The sequence below is a fragment of the Cephus cinctus genome, unplaced genomic scaffold (genome assembly GCF_000341935.2).
Source record: "Cephus cinctus unplaced genomic scaffold, Ccin1 Ccin1_scaffold0167, whole genome shotgun sequence".
NCBI classification, from domain to species: Eukaryota; Metazoa; Arthropoda; class Insecta; order Hymenoptera; family Cephidae; genus Cephus; species Cephus cinctus.
Window position 1 is genome coordinate 334,633 of NW_014332891.1, and position 13,133 is coordinate 347,765.

Here is a 13,133-nt window from a genome sequence, read left to right on the forward strand (position 1 = left end):
TTTTTTTTTTTTTAGGAATCAATCAAAAGATTCGATACGCGATACAGAACGATACCCACAACAGCAATGATCTATTTCACATAGATCCTGAGGAGGGTGTAATATACCTTAAAAGATCTCTAGATCACGAAGCCTACGATTCTCATCACTTCACTGTGATAGCTATGGATCGCGGTGTACCGAGTTTATCAAGCACTGCTCACGTCTGGGTATCAGTCATCGACATGAACGACAATCCGCCGAAATTTGAACAACCCTCGTATACTTGTTCTTTGTCAGAACACGCAGAACGTGGTCAATTCGTGACGGTTGTATCGGCAAGTGATCCAGATTACGTCGACGAAAAGGTGACGTATACAATAGTGGGTGGCAACGATCAGCAAACCTACAACATAGATCAGTCAACTGGAATCATATCGTTGATCAATATGCAAAATTTTGGAGATCAAAAGCTAACGATGCTGAACGTATCCGTGACCGATGGAGTATACACAAGTTTCGCCAGGGTCAAAATTGAGATCCTTCCTGCTAACAGGCACAACCCTAAATTTCCTAATCCTGTGGTTGAGGTGACCGTTTTGGAAAATCAGTTACCAGGAAGACTGGTAACCAGTGTTGTTGCTGTCGATGAAGATTTCGGTGATTATGGAACAGTTGTGTATTCCATACCTTCTGATCTGATGAGGGAGACCTTTGACATCAATAGATTGACCGGTGAGATCGTCACCAGGAAGAAGCTTGATCGTGAGCAACATAAGCTTTATGAAATACCGGTTATGGCTACTGACGGTGGCGGTAAATCTGGATTTGTTATGATAAGAGTGAAAGTTGGCGATGAGAACGATAACGCTCCAGTCTTCCTCCTGAGAGAGTACAAGGCAACGATCTACGGGAATATGTCGCTCAAAACTGTTTTCATGAAGGTCAAAGCCCAGGATGCCGACGAAGATGACGCTGCTAGGATTCAATATTCTATATACGAACCACGCAATTCTGAGGCTAAGGAACTGTTCGGTATCAATCCTGATACCGGTGCTATATTCCTTCAGAAGAGTGCTCAACTTTGGGGTAAGTAAATTCACCGAAAGTACCTACTTGATTGTTTTGCACTAGAGCACCTGATTAATGATTTGATACTTTTTCAGAGAATCAACAGTTTCAACTGTTCATTCGTGCCGAAGATAAGAGTCCTGTACCACATCATTCCGACGTACCTCTCAGTGTCTATATAATGGGTCCACACAACATTCCACCACTTTTTGAAAGGATGGAAGATAAGTTCTTTATATCTGAAGCTTCGCCAATTGGTACTCCTATCACACGACTGAAAACAGTCACCAATAGTAGTGTAACTTATCGTATAATATCCGGCAGTGAAGATTCTTCGCCATTCCTCATTGATTCCCACGGTGAGATAACCTTGGCTGAACCTCTTGATCGTGAACTGAAAGACAATCATCTGATTGGAGTCTTAGCAGAGACAGACTCAAGTCCCCCGTTAACGGCACTGGCTGAAATATCATTACAAGTGCTGGACGAGAATGATCATCCACCGAAATTCGAGAGCAATCCATATATGATTAATTTGGCAGAGAATATCGATGAAGGTAGTTCAATATTAAAAGTGATAGCTCATGACAATGATTTGGGCAGCAATGGCGAAGTGCGGTACTCATTTGGTTCAGACATTGGTGATCTTGCTAATGTATTCACTGTGGATGCTTACACTGGTTGGATTTCAACGTTGGTACAATTGGATAAAGAGAAACGAGGTGAATATAAATTTCAAGTTGTCGCCACTGATAATGGCAGCTCAAAACATTTTGCCAGGACGTCGGTTCACGTTAAGCTCAAGGACTATAACGACAATCCACCCGCATTTGTTGATGAACAGTACGACGCAATTGTTAACGAGGACGCATTACCTGGTACCGTGGTTGTCAAATTGGTTACCATTGATAAAGATACCGATCTTAATACTCCAGTAGAGTTTTATATCACGTCTGGAGATCCAAGATCACAATTTCAGATCAGATCAACTGGTGAAGTCTACGTCTCCAAGAGTTTAGATCGTGAGACCACTGATCAGTATGACTTATTAGTCGTAGGCACTGATGGAAAATACGTGTTTGATACTAAGGTCACTATCAAGGTGCTAGATGTCAATGACAATCCTCCATATTGTCTGAGGTACCGATACCGAGAGATACTATCAGAAGGTTCGCATCCTGGAACGTACGTCCTAACTGTTCTAGCAACTGACTATGACGACGAACCCAATGCCAAACTTCGTTTTTATTTGACCGGTGATAACAATGATAAATTCTCTCTTGACAAAGAGACAGGAATACTCAAAACAGTTGGTCAACTGGACAGAGAGACTCAAGCCAAGTACTCACTGACTGCTCATGTTCAAGACAGAGATAAGCCCAGCTGGGAATGTTCATCGCAGTTGGAAATTCTAGTATCTGATCTGAATGATAATGCACCGAAGTTCACGATGCAATCTTACAGTACAACACTGCCAGAGGATGTGGAAGTGGGAACTCTGGTTACCAAAGTGCACGCTACGGACAATGACATTGGTATCAACCGGAAGGTCAAGTACGAGTTTATTGATTCTGCTGACGGTCACTTCCTGATTGCACCTGACAGTGGAATCGTCACTCTGGCTAAGCCACTGGACCGTGAAACGAAGGCCATGTACAACGTTACTATTCAAGCCCTGGATCAGGGTACTCCACAATTGTTCAGTGTCGCCTCCCTCATAGTGAACGTTCAAGATATAAATGATAACCCACCAGAGTTCGCTTCTAAGTTCTACTTCGCAAGCGTGCCGGAAATCGATGCTGTTGGAACGGAAGTCGCAAGAGTCCTAGCCACTTCTAAGGATACTGGTGTCAATGCTGACGTCTACTACTCCATTGTTGGTGGAAATGAACATAAAAAGTTTCAAATTGATACCCAAACTGGGGCAATTACCATCTCTGAACAGTTGGACTACGAACGAGCTCGTGACTACTTCTTGACTATTCAAGCCATTGACGGTGGTATACCACCTTTGAGCAATCATGCTACTGTCAATATTACTGTCACTGACAGTAACGACAATGCACCTATTTTCAGTGAAGTCTCTTACAGAACCTCAATACGAGAGGATGCCAAAGTTGGAGAGAAAGTTACACAGGTATACATTTTTTTGTCTCTTCAATTATCACGAAAGTCAATTTCTCTTTGAACCAATGGACATATTTATTGATTGTTTCAGGTATTTGCAAATGATTTGGATAGCGCGGAAAATGGGAATGTCTCGTATTACATTGAACGAGGTGACAGACAGAAGCAATTTTTAATCGACGAGAAGACTGGTGTGATAACTGTCCTCGCATCTCTGGATCGAGAAACGGTATTTTAGAGTTTCATACTTTTAGTAAATTAAATACTAGATTGTGCTTAATATTTATTTCCTCATATATGCAATGAAACTCTGTTCATACAGATATCCAACTACGTGCTGGAGGTTCACGCCCGCGACAGCGGAATACCGATGCTCTCAAACTTTGTAATGGTCAACATCGAGGTTCTTGACGCTAATGACAATCCGCCATTGTTCTCACAACCGAACTACACAGCCGTAGTACAAGAAGACAAACCGCTCGGTCACGTTGTTCTGCAATTTATTGTCACCGACGCGGATACAGTGCCAAACGCCGATCCATATACCTTTGACTTCCGTTCAGGAAACGAAGGGGACGCTTTCCGTTTGGAACAAGATGGCAGCCTGCGCACAGCAACAAAATTCAACAACAGAGTAAGGGACAAGTATGTTCTTCACGTCAGAGTCTTCGACAACGGAAGTCCTCCACTGTATTCTGATGCCTGGGTCGTCATCAAGGTCATCGAAGAATCCCAATACCCTCCTGTCATCACGCCATTGGAGGTTATCGTAAACTCCTACTTGGATGAATATCCTGGAGGTATCATTGGCAGGGTACACGCTACTGATCAGGATCAATATGATACACTTCACTTTAGTCTCGTACCTTCATCACCATATCCAAACACCGACCTGTTCCAAATTGACAAGCTAGACGGTACCTTGGTAGCACTGCCAAGACTCGACGTAGGAGAGTACAGGGTGAACATCAGTGTGACAGATGGCAAGTTCAATTCATTTTCAATAGTGACAGTGAACGTGGATCTAGTTTCTGATAAGATGCTGGAGAACTCTGTGATAGTGAGATTCCGTGAAGTCAGTCCTGAAGACTTCATCCTGAGTCACCGCAAGGGCTTCCTGAGAACTGTACGAAACGCTATGGGTTGCCGTCTCAAAGACGTTGTCCTGATCAGCGTACAAGCGTCATCGGATGAAGCTAATATCATCAAATCCCGTGGCATTAGGCAAGCTGTTCACAACGACCTGGACGTCCTCTTCGCCGTCAGGAAGCCACAGACTGTGATATCTCCTTTGGGTTTTCATTCATCCGAAAGTATCCGGGAGGCGGTGAATCAGCACTTGGAGGAACTGGAAAAATCGACGGATCTCGTTGTCGAAGAGATCGTCAGGTTCAAGTGTAACAAAGGATACTGCGTTTACGGTGATTGTCACGACAAGATCATCTTGGATCCTAATCAGATAACGCCAATAGCTACTGACGTAATGAGCTACGTATCCCCACGTCATAAACACAAGATAGATTGTAGCTGCAAGGAAGGCTATGCCGGAAACCACTGCGAGATTGTGGTGAACGAATGTGCCAGAGACCCCTGTCCTTTGTTCAAGGTCTGCGTTCCTGATTCATCGGTTCAAGGATACTCCTGTCAATGTCCTGAAGGATTCGCCGGTCAGACTTGTGACATAGACATATCCAAGTGTCACGACAAGTCCTGTTACATCCCCAGAAACCCGATATCCTTCAGCGGCAAGAGCTACGCCCGGTACAGGATTGACAAAGCCCTCCTCAGACAAACTATCGAAGATCGTCTGAGTCTGTCCCTGAGGATCAGGAGCATGCAGCCCACGGGGAGTCTCATGTACGCCGCTGGAAAGATCGACTACAACGTCCTGGAGATAGTAAACGGTGTAGTGCAGTACAGATTCGATCTTGGAAGTGGTGAAGGTCTTGTCAGAGTCAGCAGCGTCTACGTCAGTGACGGTCAATGGCATGAAATTCAACTTGAACGCGAAAGTAATAGCGCGCGACTAACAGTTGACGGAAAACACGTAGCCCATGGTTCAGCACCAGGTGTGAACGACATCCTAAGCCTGCAAGCTGACGATTTTTACCTGGGCGCAGAAGTCAAGCAGCATCCATCTGTCCTGGGATTTGAAGATATTCAACGTGGTTTCATTGGATGCATGGACGACGTCAGAGTTGCCAGGGTATCAGTACCACTGCACATGAGTGGCGCTAGTAGCGTTGCAGTCCTCAAGCGTTTCACAAACGTCGAATTCAGTTGCGATACAGCCACCATCCTTGTGCCACCTGGTATATGTGGTTCCCAACCATGTCAGAATGGTGGTACCTGCAAGGATTCAGGCGGTGACAGTTATGAATGCCAATGTCATGAGAGATTCACGGGTCTAGCATGTGAGCTAGACACTGATCCTTGTGCGTCATCACCCTGTCTATATGGCGGCAGGTGCAAGATCGTTCCAGGAGGTGGTGATTACACCTGCGACTGTGTCGGTCCTAGTCTCAGTGGGAAACGTTGTGAGCTTGGACGTTATTGCACTCCAAATCCTTGCATACACGGTGGAGTCTGCGAAGAGGGTAACAACGGACCAATATGCAAGTGTCAGGGTTTCACAGGGGAGTGGTGCGAGACTGACGTCAACGAGTGTGACGCTAATCCTTGCACCAATGGCGGCACATGCATCAATGAAATAGGAACCTACAGGTGCAAATGTCCACCTAACATGACTGGGTCGAATTGTGGAAATCCTGCATTCTCCACTCCAATAATATCAAACCGCTTCAGCATCACTTCGGAACAACTGATGTGGATTGGCATAGCAGCCATTGTCAACCTATTCCTCATCATCATCATCTTCGTGGCATACCGATGCATACGCATGAAGAGGATCAGGGCGCGTGCCAACAACATCAACAACGAGACCAGGAAGCAGATTGTTCTGAACTCAGCAAGACCACATGAACACGAGTTCAAGCGTAGTTCGAAACTAAGCAACTTGGAAGTAATACAGGTAATTGTACAGTACGCATAAAGTAACTCAAAGTAATATCTTCAATTTATTACTTTAATAGTATATTTTTCGTGTTACTTTGTCTTTCTCTATATTAATGTCTTCCCTTTTTTTTTTTAAAAAAGCACGTTTCCTCTATCTTTATAAGAAGGATCTACAATACCTAGTAGATCCTTTGAGTGATTCCTAGATTTGCCGCATTGTCCCTTTTTTTTGCAACTGGCTGATGATCGTTTTCTATACAGTAAATATTTTTCCTTAATTGGCAAGGTGTGTTTTTTGAGTTTTAAGGTTTTCGTGTGATCTTTTTTTTCAGAGAGAACCTCCCCAATGTCCTCCCCGTCCCGCATCCTACACCCCAAGTTCTAACAACGAGTCAGCCTCGTACAGTAATTCTGCGGCCGTGGCACTGAATAACCTCGACACACTGCGCAGCTACGGAAGCGCTGGCGACGAGTTGGAGAACTTCCCGCCAGATTATCTGCGCAATCTTAATCGAAGTACCCCTGTACCACCTCCCGCCCTAACACTTGCTAATCCAGTCGGTGGAAATGCTACCGGAAGCGACACGGATAGTCTTCACAAGCCCACGTGGCAGGAGCAGATGCAGCTGGCGTCCTTCATCACAGATAGCACAAAAATAAAAAATGGTAAGTGCACTGCTAGCCGCTTCTTTTCTTTACTTTCATTTGCTTGCCGCATGACGAATCCGTATTGTTTCTATAAATTGCTTGTGTCTTTTACCGTACCTAATTTTTATTCCATCCCTCACCTACATACTGTAAAATCCATATGTATGTTTACGGTATGTACTGCGACGTAAGGGGTCCAGATATTTCCGATCTCACCTCGAGCCCCACGTCGGGCGCCAAATTTTGCGACGTAAGGGGTCCAGATATTTCCTATCTCACCTCGAGCCCCACGTTGGGCGCCAAATTTTGCGACGATATACACAAATGAAAACCGATAAGGTGGATCTTACGTCAGCAAAAACGACCCGCAATGGTCCTCTCTCTCTACCTCCTTTCACCAACTGTATTATCCTGTTTACATATCATTGCAACTGCAGTGTGCCTAATTAACAAACGGTGTGATTGCGTGTTTTACTAACAGACCTGAAACGAGCGAGTCCAGTGGTACCGGAGCTGACCACTGGAGGACTACTATTAAGTACACGACGGGGACCTCATGCTGGTGGTACCTCCATTGCTTCTTTGTCATCCATCGAGGATGATCCTCGCATCGTTGGCGGTAAGTCGAATGAATAAATTAATAGCAGATAAATAAGTGGCATGAAACTAAAGCACTGATTGAATTTTACACATGGATGACCTCGGGTCGCTTTGGCTCTCTTTTTCTTCCTCTTATCTATTTTTATCCTGCTGTTATTTTTATTTCTATTTCCTAATTATAATTTCTTTTTCCTCTGCCATCCATTTGCTGCTTCCTATAATCAATTGTGCATGTAGTGTGTCTGAGTACAGTTGTTGTCTGCAATTCTTTTAGGGTATCACTGGGACTGTTCAGACTGGGTCAGGCCAAGTCAGAACCCCTTACCTAACATCACGGAGGTTCCTGGCAGCGAAGTTCCCGACTCATCCAGCTTCCACAGCAATGAGAGCAACGAGTCCAACACTCATCAGTTACCATCAAGTAAGTTAATCTTTTTGCATTTCGAGTTTTGTATTCTGGAGCACTTGTTGATGTTGCCCTGTTGCTTTTGAGGCAGCTGTGATTTTAAATATAAATTTCTTTTGGATAAATACTGGCAAATTGTATTTACATACGTTATATACAATCATAGGATTGTATTCTCTGATGGAATGTCTAAAAACTAAGTTTGCTCAAGATATATATATCTTTATTATTATTTAGACAATACTTAATAATACTCAGGGTATAATTAATTTTGGTAATTAATATTAATCAGTGATCATTCTCATTGACTGAATAGCTATGATCAGATTGCTTTGAGTGTAAAATCTTATTTCACAGTGCACGGTCCAATAGACCCAACCCGAGATATAGAGACCCTAAACGAGGACCAAGAATCCGAATACGTGGGCGACTCGGAGTGCGGAACGGAATTCTCGGAGCACTATCATCACTGTGCGGAAACGCAACGGCTCAATCCATTGGATAGCGGCGGCGAGGGCGAGTACAAGTACAAGGACTCGGATAGTTATCTACGGCATCCAAATTCTTATCTGCCGCATTACAATATCCACACGGATACGGAGAACGAGACAAATCCGCTTAACGGGCACCTGAGTACCCTGGAATCCGACGAAGAAGATGACGTAGTGCCTTATGGTTTTCCAAGTAGTAGGCGCAACCGATGCCACAAGGGCGATGACGTCGACGAGATCGGCTCTGTTATCACCACCCTCGAGGAGCGAAATTCTCTGTTGGGCGGCGGTACCAGCAACAGCGATCTCTCGACCAATCTCTGCGAGATCGACGACTCCGAATACGAGATCAACGACCAGAAGAGCAACAATGGACGGATATGGCTATCCGGAAACGGCATCACGCAGACCTCAGTGTGACAAACGGTCGAAAACGCCAATAATGTGAACTTACTAAATGTGATCGTGTTTGTGCTCCCCGGACGAGTGAATGTTGATAAGAAGTATGCAATTTTGTACATAGATATATATTATTGAATATTCCCGCGAATAATAGCTAGGCAAAGGCAATCTGCACAGGCAGCTAACGTTTAAGGGACTGACATTAACGATAATACGATTACTAGGATAATTTGTAAAGCTACAACTTCATGTAAACGACTCGTCAACGGTGTACAGATATTTTCACGGTAATACCGCGTCGCGATTTTTCTCTACCGGAATATCCAAGTAACTAATGGAACGAATGCAATGAAATTTAAGTAAAGCGACGTACGGGAGGGATCTTCTTAGCTACCGACGTACTTAATCAACCAGATACCAGTGAGGGTTCTGCTGTTTCATTTTCAGGTTTTGTTGCGTACGTCAGTTATACGGAGAGCACTGTCATTCCTATTTAGTTCGCACTTTTTCGTCCTGTCCAAATCGCTATTACTTCCATTATGTTATATTGTCTAAGGGCGAGCTTGGTTTGTGGCTTCGCTTTTATTCTGAACCAAATCGCCATTGCGCATCGTGGACCATGCATATACTCTCGTTACTTTTATTACAAATATTATTAATTTTCTATTACAATGCAGTTTTAAAGGAATTCCGCAATGTATTTAAAAAGAATTTAGCGCAAAAGGATTCTCAGCTATGGTTTTAAAAATGGAATATGAATAGAGAGATGAGAAAAAAAGTAGAACAGAAGATAACGACTTTGTTTTCTTGATGGGCTTAAGGGAATGAAGGAAGAGAAAGAGATGCAAAGAACAGTAGGATGATTCGAGCCGAATGGAATCATGATCACGTCGATAGACCAATGACTATTATTTAATAATATATTGTTTAAGCGTAAGTGTTATCCTACAACTGTATTTCCATCGTAAGAGTATACACATAGGTATGTTTATGTATTTTTACTAATCACTAACCAATGATTATTTTGGCTACGTGTAAACTGAACCGATCAACTACTTAATGACGATTGATACATAACAGATATGAAGAGAGAAAGAGAGACACGACGTGTAGCTTAGCTTAAGTAAATGAAAAGTAAAATTAAAGCTAGCGGCAATAGACGAGCCATTCCTGGGTAAATCGCGAAAAGACGAGGATGATTATGATTTAAAAAAAAAGAATGAAAAACAAGAAAAAGAGGAAAAAACGTGGACGGCCAACGGAGCACGTCGAGAGAGCTCTAACGTCCCTTATTAAGCACAAGTTAAATAGTTAAAGATGAATATAAAATATTTTTACTGTGATGATAATAATGTTTATACGATGACGACGAAGTACTATGACTTCTTGTATCATAATAATCGCAATGTTAATTATCTGTCATTTTTTATGGGAAAAACAATCTGTTAGAGAAACTGTGTAGAGCTGACATTGTTCCTCAACATTGTAACTATCGTTATCAATGACTCCGTCATTATTATCATTAATCCATTCATCTTGTCAATCATTTTCAACTTCGTTCTTCCGTCGATCATCAATCGATCAGCTTTGTACGGCGTAACCGAACACTGTGCTGATTGATACAAATTTGACAGTAAATTTTATATTGATTGTTTATCAATAAGACTGCCGGTGATTAATGCGAGTATCTTTGTGCTAATTGTATAAATTCTAATTATCTGAATCATTTTGAAAACCAATAATATTCCAGTCATTATTTGCTTGTTATACTTAAAGACGACGAATCCACGTCGCTAGGCTCTTTCTGAGAGCGTGTTATTGAACGGCGATAGAACAAAGGAAAATGACAATTAGTTGGATCGATTGAAACTGCCAATAACCTAATGCCATATATGTAAAGCAATGCATTTCTCCGTTGGGCGGACTAGTAAGTTTTGCGAATTTGCGTGGACGGGATTCTAACGCTTTTCTTTCGTTGTAATTAATACATATAAGTCGTCTCTTAATTAATGCTCTTCATTCCCACGTTAATTAATTTCCGTCGAATAAGTGCGTAGCGGCAGCTTAACTGGATGAGGTAATATAGCGCATTTTCTTTTTTGTATACGTAGAAATTTCGTAAAAGAAAATAGGAGAGAAAGAAAAAATTGTTGAGTACCACTTATGTTCCTGTTTTGATAAGGACAACCCAGCCGACGTAACCGCAATTGTTTTTTGCGATATGTCAGCAGAAACGCCGTTAGGTGATAAGAGACGATGCGATTATACAGGGTGCGATTATTTTACGTTTTATCACGAGGATATAAAATCAATCAAACTGTCGTCCCTGATGTAATATTATTTTAAATGGCGAGGAAGGATAGGAAAGGAGAACGAAAAAAAAAAAGATTCGTCCGTGCCTCCCTACCTGAAATTTCAGAGCGCGACTATTTTAATCGCGGATACAATTGAATCTAGATAATTTATTCTATATTAGAATGAAGTAAGACCATTGTACAGTTTAATTTAATGAATTGTATCAGGTACGAGCATCAAAGTTGGCAATGAAACTTTAAGTCGGTGTCGAAGCACGGTGCACGCTGAGAGGGTTAATATTGTTTTTAACGTTTTTATTTAATGTTAATTTATGACGGCGTAAACTATTGAAAAGTCGCGCGCAACGGATTCGCTTTCGTAATTGCAAACTCAAAAATTGGGAGTCAACTTCGATGTCTTTTATTTGTATGGTCTTCGTCGAGCTAGCAATGATTTGATGCTTTGGGTTTGTTGAAGGCAGCCGCCATGCCTCAGGCGATTCGCAATCGTTTATTGTATTATTCTCTACTTGTAGCCGAGGCGATTGGAATTGACGTGAGGATGTTCCATGTAGTAAAATGCCATGCGAAGTTGGAGAAGCATGGCCCGACAAAAGGCCAAGATAGCAAAAGGCATTTTGCTGAAGATATTTTTTGTGCGTGACGTTATTTTAAAAATATTTTTTTAACAACCCCCCTAACTTTAGGCCTACCTATGTGTCAATCGTGAATGTCTTTTTTTTTCAATCGCAATAACGGAACAATTAAAGAATATGTTTACCATGGAATTTCGGTAGACATCGCTGCGTGCGTATCGATTCGTTATCATTGTACCGTATGAAATTACACTATCATAATGCATATACGCGTCAGACACATAACCCACATATTCGACACTGTGAAAAGAGTATTGTAAAAGAAATTGGGTACAATTTTTCAATTCGCCACTGTAACATGTTTCGGAATAGCCCTGATAATAGAATACATATCGATATCATGAATTCTTTCAGAGAATGAGGAACTTGACTTGTTGTAATTGTAAGGCTATAATTAATTTGTACAAGATCAACCTATTGTAATAAAGAAACGAATCTTGCCTATAAAACACTTTTTGTTATTTGATACTAACTCAAACTTTTATTCTTATATCTAGACACCAGCGTTTGGACTACTCAAGGATTTTGGAATGCTGCAATATCGGAAACCACTGGAATTAGAGGAGGATCGTACAATATCATGACCCCCGATATATTCGTAACACTAACATCTCTCAGTCCATAATTTCTCAATTACCAGTCTTCATTTATTTCATTTTTCACTTACCCGGACCTTTAGTCTTCATTTTAAAGTCCTAAGTTAAATCTTAGCTGCGTAGAGATCTTTGCTCATGCTTAATTGTTCATTATCATGTTTCCCTACTACCGATCAACATCGCTAAATGCGATATGTTGTGAAACCGAAAAGCCAATGTTTCCTTCATCTACCTTTTTCAGTCATTTTTCTGAAACTGAATCCACTGTTTTCCCTTTCCTCTCTCCCTTTACGAACACTCATTAATTTGGTTCTTGGAAAATTTCGTCGATAAGTAGCGATTCTATTGGTTTTGGAAAGTGAATATCACACCTTTCGGATAACGTATCTTGGGATGTATGTACATAAAATTCTCGTTTCACGTCTCTAACGGAAATTTCCGGAACCAACAAAAATGCTCCCAAGGAAAATGCAATGTTTTCCTAATTACTCCGCTGCTGTGATACAATGGATAAAAAATATTCATTAAAACAGAAAAATATTCAGGTATTGCTATTCCAAATAACCATGCAGATTTTCAATGATTTTCTTAATGAATTAATTGCTCTCAATTTACTCCATTTCGCTCCGCAATTTGTTTTTAATTTCATTAAAACATCTCTAAATAAGTAGTACAATTTGATTTTCTCTTGGCTATTAACGGTTGGAAATCAGAAAATCTGGCCAAGAATACTTGGAAGTACTGAAAATTGCCCAAAATTGTGTATGCGCAACTTCGTCGCGCAGGACTCGCCGAGCGGGGGGTAGTGGGGGGAGCGCCGAAGGCAGTGCCCAGACCCGGGAACGCTC

At 41.8% G+C, this 13,133-nt stretch overlaps 1 protein-coding gene across 8 annotated transcripts in view; it reads left to right on the forward strand.

Annotated features, from left to right (window-relative positions):
- Positions 1-12,138, forward strand: part of LOC107263850 (fat-like cadherin-related tumor suppressor homolog) — a 217,462-nt gene extending 205,324 nt beyond the window's left edge. For 5 of the 8 annotated variants that reach the window (XM_025081169.1, XM_025081168.1, XM_015731491.2 and 2 more), the window contains 8 exons: positions 16-1,068; positions 1,146-3,187; positions 3,269-3,406; positions 3,500-6,208; positions 6,525-6,858; positions 7,322-7,459; positions 7,715-7,861; positions 8,204-12,138. In XM_025081169.1, the coding sequence (XP_024936937.1) occupies positions 16-1,068; positions 1,146-3,187; positions 3,269-3,406; positions 3,500-6,208; positions 6,525-6,858; positions 7,322-7,459; positions 7,715-7,861; positions 8,204-8,757 (7,115 nt within the window). In that variant the 3' untranslated portion in view covers positions 8,758-12,138. Of the gene's footprint in view, positions 1-15; positions 1,069-1,145; positions 3,188-3,268; positions 3,407-3,499; positions 6,209-6,524; positions 6,859-7,321; positions 7,460-7,714; positions 7,862-8,203 lie in introns of those variants that run through there. The other 3 variants (XM_015731493.2, XM_015731497.2, XM_025081170.1) reach the window with 3 other exon arrangements.
- The last annotated feature ends 995 nt before the right edge of the window (positions 12,139-13,133 follow it).